Source organism: Candoia aspera, chromosome 6, assembly GCF_035149785.1.
Source record: "Candoia aspera isolate rCanAsp1 chromosome 6, rCanAsp1.hap2, whole genome shotgun sequence".
NCBI classification, from domain to species: Eukaryota; Metazoa; Chordata; class Lepidosauria; order Squamata; family Boidae; genus Candoia; species Candoia aspera.
The window spans coordinates 12,784,952-12,810,394 of record NC_086158.1 but is presented as its reverse complement, the minus strand read 5'-3'; the positions used below and the strand labels follow the sequence as shown (position 1 = coordinate 12,810,394).

The window sequence follows — 25,443 nt, the reverse complement described above, 5'->3', positions numbered from 1 at the left end:
CCCTTTTCCTTGTAAATGTTGAAAATGAATGGCAACTATCTGCCTTGTACTATGGTGTGTTTCTCTCTTGCACCCCCACTTCTTGTTCTGGAGGAAAGAGATAGGGAAAAGATCCATCAAACTCTACAAGGTTGCTATGCATAACTGGTAGATGTCAATTTACTTGGAAGATCATTTCATTACTGGCCAGCCATATTGTATGCCAAGTTTCATTTCAAGCTTTGTTTGGAATATAAAAATGAGGTATTGGTTCTCTGATGTACCTTTTCTCACTCTGTAAGCTAAGTCATCCAATGTCAGCCTTCCCAGGTAGACCGGATGGGAAATATGACCAGATGAACTAATTCTAATTTATTGTTAGGCTATATTAACAGAACCTTGCAAGTCTCAAAATACAAATCTCCCACCATCTCCTTTACAGCCTGAGAAGTTAGGGAGGGTCCCTTCTGAGCATCTTTCTCCACCCATTATGCAGTCTTATCCGACTGTTTCCTAGGCAGCATCTCTTCACCCTGTCCTTCAAGGTCTTTCCCACATACCATTACACACAAATGCTTACACCTTCATCTCAGTTACTTTGATTGCTCTTTCTGGCACCACTTATTTTTCTCCCTCCCCCCTCCTCCTCTATGAAATAGGATCAGATTAGAACTAAAAGTACCACACTAAACAAAGAACTTTAAAAAAAACAAAGAATAAACTGAGGAAATTTATTTCAGAGCAATAAGTTTAACTCATGTAAACTTCCTGGATGGTATTAAAATTAGACTTTATACATTACATGGGGATTCTCCAGCAATATAGAAGCTTCAAACTTCAGAAATTTTAAATCAGCATATCTGATTTTGTTTTCTGTTGGCAGATTTCTTAAACACAGAAGGAATGTACCTGACTAGGAGTTATCATTTTTGAATGAATATCACATTCCTGAAGGCCTCTAATCTTCTCCCAATGTGTTTCCACCTTCAATTTCCATTAGGCTTGTAAACACAAATGTGAATAAAAAGATCACGTGCTTTCAATCTCTCCACTCTAGAGCACATGCTGGAGACCACTGTTTGTTGGCTTAGTCCCATTACTACTAATTACCACCATGTATTTTATGTGTTCATCACCATTAGATGTACAACCACCATTCCAGGCAAATGAGCAAAAGAGTCAGATTGTATAAATGGATAGGTCAAAGTCATTCTATGACCAATGAGACTCAGATATCCATATGGATCAGATTAGTAGGTTAACTGTACCTAGAAGTTCTTAAGGTCTTATTAGTATAGAAAGCTTCCTTGGCTAGGGAGACCAATTTTCAGGATTTGCTGAAAAATAGGTTGAATCCTGAATTTTCAAACACCCGGGACACAGATAATTTCTTCAGTAGCTAGATCTCACACTAAAAAGCTTAGATAATCACCCTGCCCAAAATGTCTACATAGGAGGGAGGATATTGGGAGAATGATACAAGGCATCCTTTGCATACAGTTTTCTAGCACCTATATGTGAGCTAAAACATCTGCTCCTGCCTAAAATCTGGAGAATTGCTGCTGGTCAGTGTAGAATTGATGGACCAGTTTGTTTTCATGTATTACTGTTTTCCTTCTCCTGTCTCACTTGTCTTCAGTAGAGGTCAAGATTATGTACATGGTACTTTATCCTCCTATTTTGTCATAAGGGAATAGGATTGCCAGATCCAGCTGCAAAATATGGATCACCATGACATGACAGCAAATAAAGATTTTCCCTACCTCTTTGCTGCCCATATGAATATTGCTGCACAGACCTGGTAGCTCTTCAATCCTTAGGCTGAAAATTAGGACCTGGCTTAAGGTCATACAGTGAACTTTTTTGTTAAATACGAATGATTCTGGATTTCCTTATATGTTGATCTGCCTGATCTTCAATAAATACAATGTTGCTTACAGCCTGTTATCGAGAATATGGTAGTAACACTATTATTCATTGAGACAGGATGACCATACCACTTTGATTACATTTTTTGTGACTACAGATTAGCAGTATAAAAAATAAACAACAAAACTTGACTTAATGGATCCAGATTCCCTTTCCCACCTGGAAGACATCTGGTCAGGTCATCCAAGGCCTTGACTGGGTGGTTTGTACTTCCCTCCTTGAAAACTACTTTTGCCTTCTCCCCGGAAATCACTGTTGGGTGAACCTACTTCGTCTAGCAGTAAGTAAAGGTAGACTCAGCTGTAGAGTCCCAGAAAATTATTCTAAAAGTATAATAAAAAAATTAAGGACCCTTATAAATCTTGATAGCTAAGTCCAATAAGTTCTACTTAGTAAAGTCTATGTTTTGTTTTGTTTCCATTGGCAGCTAACCATGTCTGACTCTTCTCTTATAGATTTTTAAAATAAATATATTGAACTGGGAAGTGGAATTGATTTATGCCACCATCACCCCCATCTGAGGGCTGGTCTTTCCCAACTGCTTAATAACCAGATAATACATTTATCTGATTATTAAGAAAAGAAAATGAAGCTCTGGAAATGGGGACTGCTCTTCAGCAGCAATGCAAACCTTAGACATGGATTCTCATATGCTCAGGCTGAAGTTTAGTGATTTTTGGGAATCACAGAAGCAGTGATGGCATATATATAGTACTTTAAACATATATAAGAAAGGGAGTTCTAGCACTTTGTTCCATCTCTCAGTTAGAGGTACAGATTAAGGGTATCATATACAGAATACAAACATCTCGTCAGCCACTAGATTGCAGAAGACAGACTAAAAAAAACTCAAACCCTCTGCTCCCATCTAGCGGTTATCTGGATGTTTTGCAGCCCAAATAAATTAGCTCTAAAACAGAGCCCCTCCACCCCCAGTTGTCATATCTGTCATTCGTTTTACATACTTTGAACCATTTAAAAACCTTGTAATGTGTCCAGAGAAGTTCTATCATTGATTATCTTACATAAATAAACAAGCAAATAAATACATACATGTAATTTATGTCACCCTGGAACTAATATGGATCTATCTGCTTATAAAATAAGCCTATTAATCAGACAAAAATTACAAAAATGGAGACAGAGGGAAAGACAGAACTACCTCTTCCTCCTTACTGACAACCTGATAGCAGAAGTCCATCACAGCTTTACAAATGTTGGTGTCTTTGAGGTAGGATTATCTGGCCCATCGTTAAAAGGACAAGAAAATGAATACTGGATAAAGAAACTCTGTCATGAGTAAGGATGACGAGCAGGGGGCTCCCTTCCAGAATGTTAAGCGCATGCGTAGCACTGAGGAATTGGTGAGCCATTCCAAGAGGCACAGAGTGGGACCGCCTTAACCTGTGGGGTTTATATGGCTGGGTTTTTCCCACACTTGTTCAGTTTGTTAGGATTACTGTTATGTATGAGCAATAAAACATTAGAGACCAGATCCCTGTCTCAGAGTGTTTCCTGGGAGTCAGGACATCAATCCTAACAAACTCAACAAGCGTGGGAAAAACCCAGACATATAAACCCCAAAGGTTAAGGCGGTCCCAATCTGTGTCTCTTTGAATGGCTGCCCAATTCCTCAGTGCTACGCATGCGCTTAACAGTCTGGAAGGGAGCCCCCTGCTCGCCATCCTTACTCATGACAACTCTTTCCTTTGGCAGGATCTTACAGTAACAATAATAACAACAACTGATTAACTGACTGAGAAGATGGTAGACTGTTTTTCTAAAGATATTTAATCTGAAGCTTTATAGTCCTGTACTAAATAACGAGTCTAGTCTGATGACCTCTACATTCATTTCCAACTCTGCTTTTATCAGCTCAGTTGGAATTAATATATGAATTGTATAAGTCTCCTATTCAATCCAGTACTGAATTCTAGCACCCTGGATTGTACTGGTCAGGTATTTGATTACAGCTGCCTGAATCAGAAAGGATTCAAAAGGTTATACGATTCAAGAAGAACATTTCTAAAATGTATATAATCACAGAGATTAGATGTAGTAGATGGTGGGCACTGTGCCTTTAAAAGAAACTGAATTCTCACATTGCACAAATCCAAAATTAAGCAAACTACAATATGGCCTAATGAGTAAACTCAGCCATTGTTTATGGCTGAGCATGATGTACAATGCTAGCTAATAAGAGATTCTTCACAGGTTGTGTTTATTGTACTAAGTTCAGAAAAAATCTTATGGTTCAAAGTCTATTCCAGTTGCTGTCATGCAATCTTTGAAAACCTTCACAAAGCGTCTTCCTCAAACTGCCACTTCCATAAATTGCTGTTATCTAAAAGCAAAAGAGAAATAAGAAGTAAGTGGTATATTTCAGGAATTCCAAACTGAACATACAGAAAGCAAAGGCTAAAAAACAGGATCCAAGCAACTGTCCTGTAAGTGGGTGTCTGTATCCACAAAATTATGGATACAATTACCTAGATGAAATGCAGAGATGTATGATCTGTTCTCGGTGTCTATTATCCCTGGCACCAATTGTTTTAAGATTCAGGCTTGTGGAAGTGCCTTTCACTGCAGAACCTCTTTGTAACAACAATCAACTATCCATCCCAGGGGTTTCTTTCAGCACTGCAAAACTCTTCCATCAAAACTTCCCCAGCAAATATGCTAAGCATAAACTGTTCATTTAAGGCACAGATTATGAAAGTAGAGATCAGCTGGCATAAGCTACACTTTACATCGGCAGCATTCCCAAACTTATTTCATTCTTACAATGCTAATGTACTGTAAGGTAGAGCATATTCATCAAGGAGAACCTACTGATGGGGAATTAGGTCTACTATTCTCAGTCCCAACAGATTAATTCTGCCACTCATTTATTTGTTATTGCCTTTATGATTTAGTGGGAAAGGACTTTATTTGTGTTTTGCAGGGGAAAATCAGCAGATGGGATATAATGCTAAATCATTTCCCCTATAATGCAGGATTCCCAACTTCATTTTTTTTCCTTATAGATACAAGATGGAGTGGTGACTATATGTAGGGATTTGTACCTAGCAGATAGTACTTAACCCTTTGTCTACTACCAATTCTTCTTTGTCATTTCTTTTTTCCTTTCTGCTGTCCCTAGTAAATCATTCGTTGACTTTAGCCAGTTAAGCACTAGCATAATCCAAGGTGCCATGAAAAACAAGGGTAGGCTTTCTCAAGGGAATATCAATGATCTAACAATAATCTGCTGAAATCCAGCCCCCTAAACCCCAAAGATTTTCTTTAATCAATGACACATATTTGCTGGTATAAGGTCTATCTCTAACTTTATTCTGAGTTTTCAGTGAAATACAATGCTGTGTTTGTGTGTGTGTTATTTTGTTGTTTAGCATATGATTTCTGTGCTTGATTTTTTAAAACCACTCTAACAAACCTGCAATTATTTGCTACTAAATGCTGGATATTTAGTTAGCATTTAGTTTGCAAAAGATTGATACAAGTGCTTTATTTCCACTTTTTACTGCCATCTGCTGAGCATCTCCTTAGAGAAATTAACTGCATTCCATACTGAAACTGAGAATGTCAAATTTACCATGTATGCAAAGCATACATAAAAGGATATTCCTCCTGGATATCACAATGGTCCCCTTTCAGGAATAAATATAAATTTAACAAGATATATAGGGAGGAAAGGAAAAGTTATATGGAAAACACTTGAATAAACAAAGCTAAGAAAGGTGAAGGTACTGGCTCTCTTCTAAAAGAGCAACTGATCTCAGAAAGCATATCTCATGAAGACTTTAGTGGCATGATACTTGAACTCTATATATGGCACCTTGAAGTGAACATTTCATTTTTACTCCAGGATAATCCCATTTGATTGATACAGCTAATTCAATGGATCCAACTGAGAATTGAGCATAAAATTTCCAAGAGGTATGTTAGGAAGGGTCAGAAATACCTTATTGCATTTTCTATGGATCTTCATATGAGTCTTCCATTCATTCACTGGATACACAAAGGAATCTTGGATCATGACTATGGGCTACATAAGCCAAACTCAGAAGTATCAATGGCTGACTAGCATAATTTAGTGTACCTTTCCCTCTCTGGATCCTTTTTGTTAACGTGAGAATTTGGGGGCAAAGCTAAAAAATATAGTCTTATTTTACCACTCTTGTAATTGGAAGCCATGGGAGACATAAAGCTCAACTAGTTTGTTTCAGAAGCCAGTTTTGAAGGAGAGATGTCGCATTCACCACCACTACACTACATTACACTGTTTCTCTATTTCCTTTGAAAAAAATGAAGGAAATCTGAAAAGAAAATAGAAGGGCGGCATCTAGTATTTTTTAAACAAAGCAATTTTTTAAAAAAGAAATAGTTGGATGACATGCTCCAACTGAGGACTAAACATTAAGTCTGCCATAAAAGTCCATGGCACCCTAGGAAAAGTGCCCATTTCACTCTGCCATACCTCAAATCAATACAAGGTTTTTTTCCTTCTTAAATTTACTCTTGATCTTTGTGCATTTGAAAATTGCACATCACACCAGGTCACCCAGGGAAAATCTTTGTGCTATTACAGAAGCGGGATGAGCCATTTTAAGTTATCTGGAAAACAATTCTGAAAGTGCCCTTAAAACAGCTCTGTTAAAAGGGGATATTACTTTAGCTTCTGCAAGATTTGCTTTTGTATTAAAATATTAATAATAAAAATATCCTTAGTTTTATTTATTAATAAGAGCAATCGTTTGAATAAGGAAGTAGCAGATTGGCAGCATACCATTCTGCTCATATGTATCCTGGCATCACAGAAATTTTGAAACTTTTTCTCATATTGTTATTTCCTGCTGACTTGCATTTCTGTGTTGACTTTTAATCCATGCAAATTTGGCTGTTTGCTTCATCTACTCTTTCTGCCATGATGAACAAGACACCCTTCTGAAGTTCTATAGAACATCTGTAGCTTCACTTACATTGTATTTCTATCTGGCAAGTTAACCTTCTTTTGTTCATTTCCTCTGAATACTGATTTCCTCCTGTTGTGCTTTGTATTTAGAGCATGTCTGGGTGTGCACATAGCACTTCTCAGGAACTCCTTAAACCAAACACATTGCATGTCACCTGTGAAGGGCAACCAGAAAATCTCAGGAAAAGATGCAGTGTGTCTTCAGTGTGCCATAGAGATGCTAACATGAGCTCCAAATCACATTTTGAACCCAGATCTATGCAAAATCTTTAAAAGAATCTCTAATTCTTATGACAGAATATTGATTCTGATTGGATCACTTGTACATACTTTCCAAAAAAGGGTGGGTTTTTTTTTAGGATCAATTGTGTTGAACAATGTAAAAAAAATTGACAGAGGTGCATGACATATGTAGGCAAGGCTGGAATTCTTTCATTTCCCCTCCCCAAGTTCAATTTTGATGGGCTTTAAACACACACAAAGACACACACACTTCAAATTATGAAACATAGTACCATTGAATTTTGGCAAATGAAGTTAAAAAGCACTCTTGGTGCTGCAAAAAAGTGGCTTAGAGGACCCATGTAGTTCTGGAGACAGAGGTTATCCATCATTTCTTTGAAGTGTTACTTAGTTTTTGCATCTCTACTTTATTCATAGTCTCTTCAAGAAGAAACAGTATGTATATGAGTTAAACTACAACTTATAGTTCATTGGAGAAATCTGTGCTTCCCCATGTGACATATTTTTTTCCAATAATTATTAGTGCCTTGTGCATAAGGCAGAAGGAAAAAAATCCAAAAGAGTTTAGCACCCCCAATTATATAGTAAAAGAGATTTCCAAATATATCACAACCACTGTAAAACCCAACTTATTTTTAGCACATGATCAGTGCCTGTGTAAGAAATTGAAACCTAATCATGCGTCACAAAATTTTGAGATGGGATTTTGATACATGTGAGAACCACACATATTATACGTTTCTCCTGTTTCCCAAATTATAATGCTTAAACTCAGAGTATACCCTTTAAGTATAAACTGAACATGTCCAGAAAATTGCTGATTAAGCTTGTGCACTCTCACTGAGTGAGCCAAAGTCTTATTCTACCAAACATTCTTTATTCATGAATTGCTGTTGTAGGTTATAATTTCCTAGAATACATCTGTACAGGTTTTATTCTACAAAACATACTTTGTTTTCTATTGTAATGTATACTTTCCTAGAACTCAGCATAGGTTTCTTTGGAGTGTCTATTCAAAGCATAAAACTGTCACATTTCCATTATGCTTAAGGTGAAAAATTAATGAACCATTCAGTCCTGTTATTTCAAAAGTAATACAATTCTATTAGCAATGTAGTTAAAAGTCAGTTCTATGTTGGAGACATTTTTTTTTTCTTTTCTAAAAAATAAGGAAGGGGGGAGAGAAGATCATTAAAATACTGTTCTAGGGCATAATAAGGGAGGATTTAAAAGGTTTAACAAAAACGTGAAAGGAAAAGCCGTTTCTCGGCCTTGTTTATACATGGCTCACTTTATTCAACAGTGACAAAGCAAAACTTCCCTATATTGTGATTACTAAATTACTAAAGCACAATAAATTGTCTTTTCATAATGTATAGGATATACAGATGGAAAAAGCTCTCTGCTGAATGTTTCTCAGGGAGACCTAAAGAAAAACTGTGACTGCAGCTCAAACTGCCTTCTCTATTTTCAGTTCTACCATTCTTTTGTCTCCAGTCCTGAAGATCCCTTTTCAAACCAATCATGCTATTCAAACAACCATCCTTTGAAGTTAATAATGTGGGGTGGAGAAACATTCAAGGTCATGGTATTCATTCAGGGATATCATGTTGTAAGACTTCTGTTCTACTCATAGTAATGGTACTATAGGAGATTAAGATGTATTGAATGTTCCTTCCTATTTAGCATCAGTGTTATACCCCCAGGATAAATTATTCACACTGAAGATGTTGCCTAGTCTGGCAATGAAATGTCTGCAAGTAAACAACAAGGCTCAGAGAGCACCCAGGACTCCACAGAAATTATTCAGATAGAGGTTTCATCATTACTTTAGACTGATGTATCATCACTACTGGAACATATTCTGAAAAAGACAACAGTGATGATATGGAGGGTAGAAATTGTGTCCTCTGAAGATGGACAATGTTTAGCATTGAGAAGAAAAGGTGGAAGGAGAAAAGGATAGCCCTTTTGACGTATGCAATAATGGAGACCAACATCATCCTAGATGGCAAAGTTCAGAACAGTGAATTTAAGTCACAAGGGAGCACATTCCAGCTGTATGTCAGGACAAATTTCCTAGCAGTCAGAGCACTTCAACAGTGAAACTAACCAGTGGGATAGACTTCCCTTCCCTGTATGTGTTCAGGCAGAGAATGATTAAACATTTGTGAGGGGAAGAAATTGTTTTTAGGTGTTTGGTTTTTTAGGAAAAAGAAAATGTCAGTGTATTTCTAAACTGTGGGTTTCTGGCAATAATTTTAGTTATGAAGTGGTTGAGGTGTGTGTGGGGGGTGGGTATGTGCAATGCCATTATGCATTATTATGTTTATTTCTTTATTTTACAGCATTTCTATGCTGTCTCACTCAACTGACTCCAGATGGTGTATCAAATCACCAGTACAATAACCATCAGCTAATAACCCTCCTCTACTCCAAATTAAAACATCCAAACTGCAGTAAAACTAAACAGTCATCCAATGTTACTCATTGGGAGGCAAAAGCCCACTGAAAAAGTAGCACTTTCAGTGTCTTCCAGAAAACTAGAGGACAAGGGACCAAGCCTACATCTGGAAGTAGTGAGCTCCATAGTGTGGGAGCCAGCCTCCCACCAATCGTCTGTCCTTCATCCCAGATAATTTGTTATGAGGGCAGAAAAGTGTTTATGTTCTAATTAAACCCATGTGAGGTTGCCAAGAAGTCCCCATCATTTAACACTGGAAATTGGAATAGAAATTTGCCAGATCAGAAATATATTCCTAATGGCAAAGATGGAATTAATTTACCTATGACCATTAATCTCATTTAAGAGTATCTGAGTGTAGTAATTGGCTAATCTGGATCTGTTCTGTTCCCTGGCTGGGGAATTCTGGGAGTTGAAGTCCACACATCTTAAAGTTGCCAAGTTTGAAAAACACTGGTTGGGAGCTTTATGACACTATCTCATATGGTGATGAAGAACCCACTATTGCGGAAGTATTAGTTAAGGGTCTTAAATTTGAAATGCTAGAGACATGTTCATACAGTGTAGGGACATTATTTCACTATTTATACTGCAGCCCTTGCTGGACAGAGGTAACCTTGCTGCAAAGTTGCCTCCCTTCAAAACAGCCTGACACTATTATTATGGATATGTATTGATGCCAGAATTATTTTAAAGAAGAAAAGCAATTGTTGAGACCCCTCTAGCTGTGATGTGGATTTAATCACCACTCTTTGTCGAATTGATTTTATTGTCCCAGATATTATTTAAGAATTCTACCATGCAAATGCAGGGATCTAGAACAAAGGTTTGAAGATTGTCACTTACTACTGTTTTTCCTTCTCTTCCTCTCCCCACCCCTGGACTTCTTGAAGATGAAAGCTATAAACAGCACCGATCAAACCTCACTTCTCTCTTAGTGCAGACAATTTCTGTGACGCTGGTCAGGAAGCTGTTCATTTCCCTTGAGGAAGCTGGTGAAAATGAAATTTGCCAGCCACTGAGATTGCCTTTTGCAGGTAACACTGTCTTTCTCTCACTCTATTTCTCAATTTGATTACCTTTGTTAAATGTTGGAAGTTCTTTAAGTCCTCGAAATGCATTGTTTGTAATTGCACGTAATTGGGTCTTCAACCAGTTGCAGCCATATTCATTAAGAAGAGGCAAGTCGGAGGCAGAACTGAAGAGCTTGCCAAACGGGGGGAACAAATTATGCGAAGTGCAGTTGATGAAAAAAGCCATTTTAATGTGTGTGCATGTTCCATATATCATATTCCATAGGCTAGTTTAACAAAAAAAGAAACAAACAAAAAGCTTCATAGAGCTGTCACTCATAGCCGGCTGCTATATCTGCCAAGATCCAGTGGATGGAAATCAAATATCAGGAGTAGCAAGTCTCTTAGTACCAAGCATTAAAGTCTAATGCATGATATTGACTGAAAAATCCCTTTGACTGTAAGCACTTTCACCCAAGAGATGCTTCAGTAGCTACAGTGCAGTTTGATAAACCCTTACTGGACAATACAGATTATCAAGGAAACTTTTACAGTAGTAGGGGAGCAACAAAGCAATAGTTTTTCTCATAGTCCTGGGCATTTCCTTAAACCTCTACATAAATATCTGTGTTTGTATGTTCTTCGACTTGAATCTTACTACTGGTATGACTTTCCTTAGTACGTGCACACAAACTCATGCACAATAAAAGCATGAAGATCATGCTTTACCTTTAGTCTTTTCTAATGTTTTCTAATAATAAAACTGTATTGAGCCTCTGGAGGATTCACTGAAAGGCATTCTGATCGGAATGCCCTGCAGTGCCTTATATACCCAATGAAGAATAATCTATCAGAGATGGCTGTTTGATGATGTCCAGTTTTATGCTGTAGAGGCATCCACAGCTTGAGGGGCAAAAAGGCTGCTCTTCATATAAGCATTCTATCTAGAATGATAACCACAGAATAGGAGGACTTGGAGAAGAGAAGAATGCCTCCAAGTTATCAGTCTCCCAGAATTAAACTCTACAGTAATGTTTAGTTATTTCAACTTTTTTTGCCCCAAATTGTTGAATCAAGAGATACCTTTTCAATACAAAAGCTTCCAACTTTAATTTCCAGGATCTTTAGACTGAGTTTGGGATACCTCTCTGAAACCTCAAGAGCCTGCTGCCAGATCAGATGTGATCAGATGTGACTTTTTAAGCCATGCATTTCCTTTTGGTTAGTTTTATACCTCCCTGTAGATTTATTGTAGCCCTGGCCTTGAGAAGGAAGAAGGAGAGGTAAAACAAGTGCTTGGCCCTTGGAAAGTGGGGAGCATGAGAAAGAGACTCAAAACAGCCTTGTCTTGATCTTGATAGAGGACATAATACATATATCATTTGAGTGTCAATTGTATAAGAAAGAGAAAGATCAATATCTATTAGATGAATGGCCTATCGGGATCCTTATATTAAAACATCCTATTTCATGTGTGGTCAGAACTCCAAAATTGCATATAATATGGCCCTTTATTTGAACAAAATAGTATAATTGAGAACTGCATATGTGGATCCATTTGGAGTAAATTTATATGGGTGACACAGAAAAATGATTTGCATTTTCTTTTACTTATGTCTTTTATTCTACTTTTTAATATATGGTCTTGTATCTGTTACGTATTTTATATTTTGCATCCTAATATGGTCTAATGGCTAATCAATAAAGTATGATATAAAATTTGTTCAAGTATCTGGTAAGTACTACACATTTCTTCCATGAAGGCTGATGTTTGGGTGACAAAATGTGATAGACTTAAGGAAAAGAAAGGATGTGGGAAACCACTTTTGATTCTGGTCCCTCTTATTTCTTGCTTCAACTCCATCAGTCATGAAGCTCCATCAGATTATCCATGAGGGAATGCAGTCGTTCTCTGGAAAAAGTGGTCAATTCCAAATCTAGAAGATGCTGACTTAGGTGAACCAATGATCAGATTTGGTATAAAATGGGACCATAATGTTCTATGTTTCTATAACAGACAAGTCATGATTAAAAACCCCAGCACAATCAGGCTTGCAAGATTCTGTTATTATAGCACTCTCAATAAAAGTAGTCTTTGTTTTTTGTTTTTATCCCATCTTTACTTGCAGGTCAACTCAAGACTGCATACACGTGTAATGCTCCTACTTCCTATTTTCCCCACAACAACAACCCTCTGAAGTGAGTTGGGCTGAGAGAGAGTAACTGGCCTAGAACTCACAGTCTCCTGGTTTCTAGGCCAGCGCCTTAACCGCTACACCAAATGGGCTATCTAATCTTGTACCAATTGAAGCAAATATTTGTAGCTCAGGGTGGAACTGTGGAGTCCTTGGTGCTCTCTGAGCCTTGTTGTATTCTTGCAGATGTTTCATTTTCAGACTAGGCAACATCTTCAGTGCAAAGAGGGAGTGGGCCTTGCTATCTAATCTTGGTTTGTTTATTCATGTGTCTCGCAACTATACATTTTATTCCCACATTTTCTGTATCCATCAAAAAAAGTGCTGTGTGGGTGTGGACTTCTTGCAGCTTCTCCCCTACATTTCTGCTTTCCTCGGATGAATTCTGATATCAGAAAGGCTCTACTAGAAAGAAACAAGATTTGGGGAAGATTTTGGGTTCCTTTTGCTGATAGAATCACAGCTCCTGACTCACTTCAGTGCCTTAACACATTTCCAGTTTTGCTTAAATGCTAACAACAATAACAGAGCCATGAATTAAGGAACTGCCATTTCAAATGGTTGGGATGTATCCTTTATTATGAGAACAGTGGCAGTTTGTGTGTGTGTGTGTGTGTGTGTGTGTGTATGTATATGAAACCTGCTATACTCCAAATGTTTTGGACTACATTGCTCACAAACTATGACCACTAATCTTGTTGGGTCTAAGGGAGTTGCAACCCCACACATCTCAAAGGAAACTAGGTAGCTGTCCTTTTATCCAACATGCCACCTAATCTTCAGTGCCAGGGCCTGCCCAATTATTAGACAAATGAGGCTTGGGCTGTCATTTTTTGTTCTGCCATAGGCAGAAAAAACATACTAGAACTGTTCCAACCATCACTCACACACACACACACACAGAGAGAGACATGCTATACATTCTGTGCTTAAAATTGTAGCTCTAATGTTTAACATTTTAGCTCAAAATTAATGCCAGGAAATCCTGTTTCTAAACCTACCTTACTATGTCCTTAGCATCTTGAGTATTTAGTACATCTATTCTGAAACTCAACAGTGGACAGAGAATATTTAGAAACCAATTTATCAAGGAAATTAAAATAATATCGTTAATAATTCTTATTAAAATACAAGTAATTATGATATTATAGCACTGAAGTTACTTTAAAAAAAAAATCAAATCAGCTAGAACTTGGAGAAGAATTTAAGCATATTCCATATTTTAAAATTCTGTCCTCAGTGAGGAAAGAGAGAATGATTTCTTTTTTTGGGGAAAAAAAAGCTATTATTTTAAAATAGTGTCTCATATATACAGCTGTCCAAAGATAGCGGAGAATCTCACATTGTTCAAATGATGCATTTATGATAAAGGAAAGGGTTTACCAGTTTTGTGTAGCATTACTATAGCTGATCCAACATTCAAGACAAGGTCTTGGGTAATAGATATGCCTATTATCTAAAAGCACACCATTCTTTTTTGCTTCAGCACTATTTCCATGTACCCTTTCATCAAGAAAATACCTAATTATGTAACAGCTCTACTTACCAGTTATATCATGTGTTTTAAAACACTTTACAGGTAATTATTTCAGATGCACTGAAAAGTATGACATTTTTCTCCTAAAAAAAAAAGATCAAAAGCAGAGTTATTCACCTGTTGCCATTTATTTAGTTACCATATTCACTTATGCCTGCAAGTTTTTCCCACTGCTCATTTGTGATTCCACTCTATGCTGTGGGACAATGATTTCTTTTGTTAAGAGCCAGTTGACAAGATCTAAGAAGGAGAACAAATGTGAATAAGTTATCCATGTCGTGGATTGGCTGTGATTGCTTCATCATGAACACACACTGGAGATTAAACTATATTCCTTGTGGTACTGTTTATGTTACATTCTTCATAGTGACTAATGCAGGGATTAGATTTTCAGCCCAGTTTAATTTGCTCAATTAGAGAATGGGGTAGGAAAGAAGCCACCTCAAAGACTGAAACAGGAATACAATTCCCTGAAGTTCCTCAGTACTTTTTAAAAACTTAATTTAGAAGAAGAGATGATTGGGAGGGAGTATTAATTTTTCATAGTAGGAGCATTTCACACCATCTTGAGACTATTCTGATAGGCATAAATATATTGAAAGATGAACCACTAAAGTCCACTTGGTTGATTCAGCTATAACCTAGGGAAGGAAAATAAAATAAAATTTATGATCTACTAATACATATGCTATCATATGCAATAAGATCAATAATAAGAAACAACACATTATTTTCATTTAGGAACTTTTTAATGACATGATTAGCTGTTTACCAGATTATTTTGCCAAATTGGAAGCACTCTTGGTCTTCACTCTTCAATGACAGTTAGCAGATTTGAGGATCAGTGTAGACTATAGACTAGGAATTGGGACATGGAATAGTCTACTAATGCTATACAGTTTTTAATGTGGGTGAAAAAGTAAAGTCTACAGATTAAGAACAAGGAAAAAGTATACCAAAAACATACAAACAAATTTTGAAGAAAAGAAAAACTTTTATTCTGACTCCTACTAAAAACTCTGTGTCTAGCTCTGGTGGACAGGAAATCACTTATATCTTCCCTAGATATGTAGGACAGAAATAGGCTTGAAAAACAAACATTATTTTCTGCAGGTTCTAGATGATAATTCTCAAATGCTAGTTCCAAAGGTCAATGAGTATATAATCTCTGTATGTCTATCCCAACTTTATCAAACAAGAAGGACCTTCCTTCTAACAGACAATTTCTCAAGTCTCTTGTTGCCAAATCACTTTGGCAGAAAAGCCACAATTCTAATCCATGCATAATACTGAATTAGTATTACCCATCCTAACAGGTAGCAGTTCTTTAAAAACTCTGAGAAAGATTATTCCAGACCTTGATTGAACCAAAAATCTTTGTTGTTTTTTTTAAATAAGAATTTTATTAAGTTTGAAACAAAGATAAAAACTACAAAAAAGCAAAAAACTACACAAAGAAAAGAAAAAAAACCTAAAAGAGTGTAAACACAAGAAAAAAGAATTTTGTAGATTACATAAAGAGGTGACATCTTTCACCAAGAATATACAGCAATTTCCATAATCAGTCCCTTACTCTATATCAAACCAAGGTCACATTATAAATAATTCTAGGTCCATAAATAATTCTATTAGTGCATTATAAAAATCACTAAACACAATATTAAAAGATATATATATATATATATATATATATATATATATATATATATAAACCTCCAAATCAACTGCCCCCCCAAAAAGCAAAATTTATTTATTTTTTTCCTTCCTACCAATATTATATATATATATTTGTCCACTATAATAGAGATCAAGTTATAAAAATATTTAAATTGTTTACTTTTATAATTAATAATACTCTAACAATCTTAAACCTATTAAACCTAAAACCAAGCAAATATTATATCTTATAAATCTTAAAAATCAAGCAAATCTAAATCTAAAAGCAATCTAGTAAATCTTAATCCAAATCATTAAAGAAAGATAAAATCATACAAGGTTTAATATCAATCCAAATAAACATTCTTAATTCTCTTCCCCACCTCAAAATAAACCAAAACATTTACATATCTCCATATTACACACAAGGCATTTTTTGTACAGAAATCAAACAGCCCAACTGCCCCCCTTAGAAACTCAGACTTCTCAGTAAAAGAAAAAAAAACATCCCACAGAACAGGGCCTCTTCTTTCCCATAACATTCCATCAAAAAAAAAACAACTGAATGTGTGATTTGTAAGTCAGTCTGTTCTTTTAACTCCTTCAATACCAAAATCTGGTCATCTGGCACAACAAGAGCTTCAATTTCACTGTCAGTAGAAACATCTCCTTCTTCATTGGAATCAACTTCTTCCACAATCTTTTCAGCCATATGAAACGTTTAAAGTTGATATTTTCTGCCATGTCCAGAACAGCTTGACAGTGAAGCTCACAATGGAACTCTGAGATTATGGCGCCCCCTAGATACTTGACTGGCAAAACATAGGAGTTAATGAGTTAATAGAAGTTCTCTAAAAGTTGTTGATGCAGGAGAAAGTGTGCTAACAAGCAGCGTCAGAGAAAGTGAGCAGAAAACTGAAGATTCGAAACAGCAGATTCAGCAGGTAGGAAAATGTAAAATCCTTCACATTCAATACAAAAATAATAGCAGGGAGAAAATTATTTATTTTCAATCCTCTTCAATATCCAAATGGGAAAACAAGCCAAAGCTTAAAAAGATTTTTGAAAATTAATCCCAGAAATAACGACAAGCACCAAGAGAGATTGTTTCTCCTTGCTGTAGAAAGTCTCTCTTAGGGTACATAACATACATACATACATACAGGATGATTTAAAAATGGGGTGGCTTGACCTAGTGTCCCTTAAGGCTACAGCGTGGCTTGGAAATGATGACATCCCAGCCTCCCGGCAACTCTTACCTGATTGGTGTGAATGCTGTTTGCGATTCTTAGGCTGCCAATCGCCATTCCAGAGGACAGATGGGATGATTCTGAGTGTTTTCATTGTCCATGAAAATGCTCTGGGCTTTGGGAAAAAACCTGCCTGCACCCCAGAGAAAAAAATGCTGCTGTCAGTTCTGACTGTGGAGCTTGTGGACACAGCTGTTCAGTCAGCCATGTCCCCACTGGAAGTCCCGATTGAGCCAAAAATCTAAGGAGGATCATACCTGGTCAGTGTTTGGATGGGAAACCATCAGAAAGGCCCAAAATTGGGAGTCAACAAACCATCCTGAAAGAAAGCAATAATGAATCACTTCCATACTGTTGCCAAGAAAATTACATGTGCATGTCTGCTCATGTACCAAGAGCTGAGCTTGACTTGAAAGAGACTTTACTTTTTAGCTAGTATGAAATTTCTGTTGAAGGAGAATTTGAAGACTGAATTTTGTGTTTTGATCTTCATAAAAGTGTTCATTGACAGAGTTAGTGGCATGTTCTCCTAGCAAATTTGTCACCACTGTCATACAATCAGTAAAACTCTTATACTTAAAGTGTTCTCACAGCTGACTTGACCCAACAAGAGCATTTTGCTAAACTACTGTGTCTCTTTATGATTTGGGGTCTTTTGTCTTACAATCCCTTTTTCACAATTGTTGACCTCTATGAAAGCAAACAGTGGGTTTAATTGTTAGTCTAGATTTTCACAACTACTAAGGATGTGACACCTACTGCCTGGTCTGGTTGCAGATCTGCTCCAAGGAAGCAACCAGCATGGCTAGCAAAATGTCAGCACATATTCATTTTCTCGGATACCATTATTCCAGAAATCATTTCCCCAACAAACGGGAAGGCTTTGCTGTATTTTTAAGGATTCTGTTCCATTTGGAATGGTCCAAAGGGAATGAAGTCTGTTTTCTATGTTTACATGGGACAACATACTTTGTTTCTGAGCATTGATTTCTTTTTAATCAATCAAAATATATTTGGAGGTGGGGAGGAAAGACTTCATTAAAGCAAGCAAATAACATCTGAGGAATCATGAAAAAAGAGACAAAAGATCATGTCTGTTATAAGAGCTTCTCTCTTTCCCATAAACTATGCTGAAGAAAGCACTCTATAAGAAAGTTTACAGTATATTCAGCATTCTGTCTGCAGCCATTGATTTGCAGTTAACTGTCTTCATAATCTATTTGATACATTACGAAGCAAGAATTAATTTTGCAGAAATAAATGCACTGTATTAATGATGTGGTAAGAAATATTTTCCTGCCTTGTTGGCCGGCTGTACAGAGAATGTCCTTTTTAAACAGCACATGTTAAAAACACATTTGTAAGGATAAATTAATAACCTTGTATTCTCTACTTTTTAAAGAGTTGAGCTGAAATGTGGAGGGAATCAATTTCTGAAATGAAAAGACACAAGGAAAAAAAAAAACTAGTAATTTTAATTGAAAAGGTTTGTGCATTTTGAAGAGTATTGGACCCCTTTAAATTTTACTAGTTTTAGTTATTCCTCAGTGTTAGTAAGAGGTGTAGTAGGGGGCAGTATTTTTAAATTTTCTTATTTTTAAAAAAGAATTTATTAAGTTTGAAACAAAGATAAAAACTACACAAAAGAAAAAGAAACTAAAAAAAAAAAGAAAAAGAAAAACTAAAAAAGTGTGAAACACAAGAAAAAGAAATTTGAAGATTACATAAAGAAGTGACTTCCGACATTCAACAGCAAGAACAAAAAACTACACAAAGAAAAGAAAAAAAAACCTAAAAGAGTGTAAACACAAGAAAAAAGAATTTTGTAGATTACATAAAGAGGTGACTTCTGACTTTTACCAAGAACATACAGCAATTTCCATAATCAATCCCTTACTCTATATCAAACCAAGATCACATTATTTCTATAAATCCTTCCATTACCACATATACAAATCACTAATGCAATTGCTCCTTCCCCTTATATATATAAAAGATTATATATGTATATGTGTATGTATGTATGTATGTGTGTATGTGTGTGTGTATGTATGTATGTATGCATGTGTATATGTATGTATGTATATGTATGTATATATATGTATGTATGTATGTGTGTGTGTGTGTGTGTATGTATGTATGTATGTGTATGTATATATATACATACACATGCATGTGTATGTATATATATCAACCTCCCTCCCCCATAAAACAACATAATAATATATTATTATGGTTAGTTCCTAGCCCTGCAGGGACCAGCCTTATCCCTTATGGGCTGAACTGATCTGCCCTTATTTGGATTTTATTGTATTTTATATTTATTGGAATATTAGTATTATTTATAATTTTATTGAATTTTAAATTGTTTTTACTGTGAACCACCCAAGGTCCCCCATGTGGGGGAGATGGGCAGTGATAAAAATCTGATAAATAAATAAAATAAAATAAATGTATTTTAGTTATTTCCTTCTCACCACTATTCTATATATTTCTGTCCACTATAATAAAAATCAAATTATAAAAACATATAAATTGTCTACTTTTATAATTAATAATACTACAATAATCTTAACCCTATTAAACCTAAAAACCAAGTGATTATTATTATACCTTATAGATACTTTATAAATCTTACAACTCAAACAAGCCTTAAAAAAGTCCAGTAAATCTTAATCCAAATCATTAAAGAGAAATGAAATTGTAATAACCTCACTATCAATAAGGAAGGCTGAGCGAAGGAAGATCGATGCTTTTGAACTGTGGTGTTGGAGGAAAATTCTGAGAGTGCCTTGGACTGCAAGAAGATCCAACCAGTCCATCCTCCAGGAAATAAAGCCAGACTGCTCACTTGAGGGAATGATATTAAAGGCAAAACTGAAATACTTTGGCCACACAATGAGAAGACAGGACACCCTGGAGAAGATGCTGATGCTAGGAAGAGTGGAGGGCAAAAGGAAGAGGGGCCGACCAAGGGCAAGATGGATGGATGATATTCTAGAGGTGACGGACTCGTCCCTGGGGGAGCTGGGGGAGCTGGACGACCGACAGGAAGCTCTGGCATGGGCTGGTCCATGAAGTCACGAAGAGTCGGAAGTGACTAAACGAATAAACAACAACACTATCAATACAATTATACATACTTAAATTTTTACCCCACTTCAAAATATACTAAGACATTTACAAATCTCCCTATTACACCCAAGGCATTTTTCTTGCAAAAATCGAACAGCCCAACTGCTGCCCTTAAAAACTCAAACTTCTCAGAAAAAAACAAAAAAACAAAAACAAAACACCTCCCACAAAGCAGATTCTGTTCTCTCCCATAACATTTCCTCAGAAAAATGACTCTCCTTGTAATTTGCAGCTCAGACTGTCATTTTAACCCGTTCAGCACCAAAATGTAGTCTTCATCTGGCATTACTTCAGTCTCACTGTCAGTGGAAAGTTCTACATCCTTGTCAAAATCTTCATCTTCTTCCATAACATCTTCAGCCAGATGACACACTTTAGAAATAATACCTTCCCCAATGTCCCAAATATTCTGCAGAATAGCCTGACAACAATCTGAAAAAATCTCTTTGAAGGTCTGCTTAAGCTCACAACAGAACTCTGAAAGAACCTCCTTGAAATTGTCCATGTTTCAGGCAGTATATTATGGTGCCCCCTAGATACTTGACTCATGGAGATAGGAGTTAATAAATTAATAAAAAACTTCTGAGTGAAATTGAACCAGGAGAAAGCTACTTGTGCTAGCAAGCAGCTCCCAGGGAAAGTGAACAGAGAGCTAGAGATTCAAAACAGCAAATTCAACATGTAGGAAAATATTAAATCCTTCAAATTCCATACATAAATAATAACAGGGAGGCAATTATTTATTCTCAGTTCTCCATAGTCTTTGAGAAAACAAGCCAAAACTTAAAAATTTAATCCAGGAATAATGATAAGCACCAAGAGAGACTGCTTCTTCTTACTGTAGAAAGCCTCTCTTAGGGTATAAAAACTTTTTTTAAAAAAAGTAGATTGGGTGCTTTAGAAATGGGGTGGCTGGACTTAATGTCCCTTTAAGGGCTGCACTGTGGCTCAGAAATGGTGAAATCCCAGCCTCCCCACGAAGTCTTACCCATTGATTGTGCACACTGTCCATGATCTCCTGGCTGCCACTTGCCATCCAAAGGATGAATAAGTCAATTCCAAGTGTTTTCCTTAATCCAGAAAAATGCTCTGGACTACAGGAGAAACCAGTCTGTGCCTGAAAAAACTGTCACGATGCCGGTTCTGCCCATGGAGCTCATAGGCACAGCTGCTCAGTCTGCCATATTCCCACCGGAAGTCCATATTTTAAATTTGCTTATGACATTCATATTTACCAGAGAGTTGAGAATAACATATACACCTTCCCCCAAGTTCATCAGCTAAACAGAGGTTTTATTCTTAGTTTCAAGACCAATTTAGCATGGATGAAGCAATGCTTTTCAGAACCATAAGTTCATAGTGTCTGAATATATAAAATTAGGTATCCAGTTCTTTAGAAAACCTTTGTAGCCCACAGAGCCTGAGCTTCAAAAGGGAGAGCAAAGTCTATTAAGAATACATGTATATTTTTTTTTCTGCAGAAGTGCAATTAAGTAATTTTAGACTCATTAATCATTAATATGTTTGATTTCATCTCAGAATGTGTTAGGTGGGCTGAAAAGGCTCACTTGCTGCTAAGTTGAACTTTGGATTTCTCACTTGAAATTCAGCTTGATGGCACTTCCACTGTCCCGAATTGTGGAAAGGCAGGGAGAAAATTCAAAATCATAATCCTGGCACGTTGTACATTTATGGATGCCTGGTCACAATCTTAACAATGTTCTACTTAAATGTTTATCCATCCAAACACTTTTGAGTTTTTCAGTATCTCCTCTTCCCAAGCTAGCTTATTAGTTTGGGGGCTTGGCAGTACAATAGACTGCATTCTCAATGAGCACAGCAAGAACACTAAGCAGATAAATCTTTACATTGAGGCTCCCTGGGAATAATCTAGACATTATTTATAAAAGATTCCCCCAGGAATCTCCTGAATCTCTTGAAACAGTCACAGCTACAGGTTTGCTCCTGGTGTTTTGCTAAGAACATCATCATTCACATGAAGGACCACGTTGTCATTAACAATACAGTGTTCTCTGTGTTATGGCTTTCTCTAGCTCTACTCTCTTCCCCATCCTAAAAGATAGAAGTCAACTGCCAGTTACTGTCTGGGCAGGAAGAAAAAAATCCATGTGCTGATCTTTGGGTTAAATATACAGTGCAAACTGTTTTTTTTTATCAGCTGTAATATTAAACCCAGCAACAGACGTGATCTTACGCATATATGCAATATTTTCATGAAGTATCAGTATATTAAACTGTCACCATTGTGAATTTTTTAATCATGCTGTCTTTGTGTAGTTTATGTTATTCATATGACATCATATCCATGCATAGTCTTGAGTTCAACAGTGGCAAGGGAACACAGATTGCATGTTTTAGTTATATAAAGTTTTGTGGTTCTGAAGTTAAAGCCTCCCCAAAACATGGAGCTAAACTAGAATTATTAACACCAGCAATGATTTCTTTTGGTCCTTTTATTGTGAAGTAGCTTTATGGCTTAGATAAAGAGAACATTTCAAGCTGCATTAATTTAAAGTTTCCCTGTCAGTTCCTGGAGCATACAGTAGAAAGAGGTAAAGTTATCAGGACTTTCATCAGATGTCTAATGTTGGAAAGTGAGATTGGCTGTCAGATCTATTTAAGGAAAATTAAACTTTACTTCTTCTCCATACTCCACTGAGAGCTGTTTGAGTCTTTGTTAGGCATACTGAGCTTTTAAATGAAGTCATGTCACTGTACAATATGCCTTTGTGTTTTATTACCTGATCTGGTTGCTGGTGAGGAGCAGCCTCTTCCACTATTGCCCATCTAAGGAGGGACTAGGACTAGTCATTACAGAAGGCAGACTGTTGATGTATTTAACAGCGTATTGTACTGTATTGAAATGTATTCCCTACTTTTTTACAGCCCTTTTGTGACATCACTGATTTTCCAGCCACCAGAAATCAGTGATATGGAACAGAAATGTAGAAAAACATTCAGTATAAATCAACCATATTATGGTTTTGCAGGTAAACTTGACATAATGCCCTTTTGGAATATCTGCGTACACTCTTCATACATTGCTACCCAAAGGTTTACTATTAGCTCTGCTTTTTTATCAAACTTCAGCAAATACTGGGCATCTTTCATTATACTATATACATAGCATTTTCACACAAGGCCAAAGAAGTGCCAAAGAACAATATGTTGTTATGTAAATAGAACTTACTGAAGAGAAGGATGCACCTTGCACATTTATGCAGGTTTGGATACCACACTAAGAAGCATGTTGACAAGCTCAAGTGAGGACAGAAGAGATCAATGGACTTCATCAGAAATAGAGAAAACAATCCTATGTGAAGATATTGAGAATTATGGTTTAGCCTGGAGAATAGAATATTAAACTGAGGGATAGCATGATAGAATTTTTCAAATCCATGAAGGGAGGACAGATGAACCAGGAGGCTAGATGAATTATACAGGCAAAACCATCAGTTGCATGTCTGGAGAAACATCTAGCAATAAAAGTGAAGTGACAATGGAACCAGCTACCAGGATGCTGTGAGAGAGAAGGTATTCAAGCAGAAGGATGGAGACAGAGTCATGGACTCTAACCCTAGTTTTGAACTGATTTGCCTGTGCTCAACTGTACTTTCGTTGAAAGCCTGAAATGGAACAGATTGATTTTCCAAACTGATCTGGAAGTCCAGATTAAATCAAAGCTGAAACTGTAATATGTATCAATTTAAGATTTTTGGGTTTTTTTGTTTTTTGTTTTTGGTCTACAAAATACCTTCTGCAATTTTCCTTGTACATAAAAATATGAATGAGATGAATTTCTCTTCAACTCTCTTAATGGAATCCTGGATTCCTGTTTCCTTGGTTCTGTCCCAGCTTATTGTTCTTTCTGATCTGCCTTCTCTATCTTTGGCTTCTGCTCTTTCCTTCTTTTCTCACTCTGTTATTATCTGTATCCATTGCAGTCTTTGCCCCTTTAGCTCTACCCACTATTCTATTCCCTGTTTATGATACCATGTTGTATTTAGTCTTGGTAGCTAGGCCGGTCTATGACCAAAATAAAAATTTGAAATCTTGAATTCTTTGTACAGCACATGCCAGTTTGGTCTACTGGTTAAGATGCTGGGCTAGAAACCAGGAGTCTGTGAGTTCTAGTCCCGCCTTAGGCATGAAAGCCAGCTGGTGACCTTGGGCCACTCACTCTCTCTCAGCCCAACCCACCTCACAGGGTTGCTGTTGTGGGGAAAATAGGAGGAGGAAGGAGAATTAGGTATGTTCGCCACCTTGAGTTATTTATAAAAAATAATTAAGGTGGGATAAAAATAAAATAAATAAATATCACACAACAAGAAACCTGCTCAGGTTAAAAAGGCAAAGCTACCGTCAAAGATGCAAAAGCCAAAGGCATCTCTTCCATAAACATCTATCCAAGGATGTATAATCTTGAACTTCAGATTGATTATTACTGCCTTGCCCCTCCAGTCCAAACAAGGGTGGTGCTGAATAGGTAAAAAATCTGCTAAAGTTATTGCCATTCTTGTGATGATACTATGGTTGGCATCAAGTTGTATTATTAGTAACATTTTGCTGAGAAAAAGGACAAAAGTCTATTTGCTGTTGCTTCTCTTTCAGACTGTAATAAGGCCATTTGTTTTCTTAGCCTAGGAGGGAGGGAAGATGGAGGGAGGGAGGGAGAGAGGAGATTTAATTAGTATTTAAAACAAACTCATTAGTCAGATGCTAGGAACATGAACTTGAAAGGTTTTTTGACAAAGACAAAGAGACAGGTTATTTTCCTTGTTGCAATTTATTCCCCAATTAACCATTCCTGCATGTTTGTTGGATGAAACCAAGAAATAAAATGATTGGGGAAAGGAACAATGAGAGGGATAATTGTCCCTGAGACTAAAGATGAAATGATGTTCCCACAGAGTATCCTTTTGGCTTAATGATGTGATTATCATTATTTCTGATGTTGAGGCTATGAGTGGCATTGCTTAGGTACGTAAATGAAATGGTACTAAAGTTTTACAGAAGTTCAGAAAGAGCCCTGGGAAGAATGCATTA

General features: G+C 36.6%; 1 protein-coding gene across 2 annotated transcripts in view; it reads left to right on the top strand.

The window, feature by feature from the left end:
• NAALADL2 (N-acetylated alpha-linked acidic dipeptidase like 2) overlaps positions 1-25,443 on the top strand; it is a 443,576-nt gene that overhangs the window by 210,724 nt on the left and 207,409 nt on the right. For both annotated transcript variants that reach the window (XM_063306434.1, XM_063306433.1), the window contains exon 5: positions 10,484-10,627. In XM_063306434.1, the coding sequence (XP_063162504.1) occupies positions 10,484-10,627 (144 nt within the window). The remainder of the gene's footprint in view (positions 1-10,483; positions 10,628-25,443) is intronic.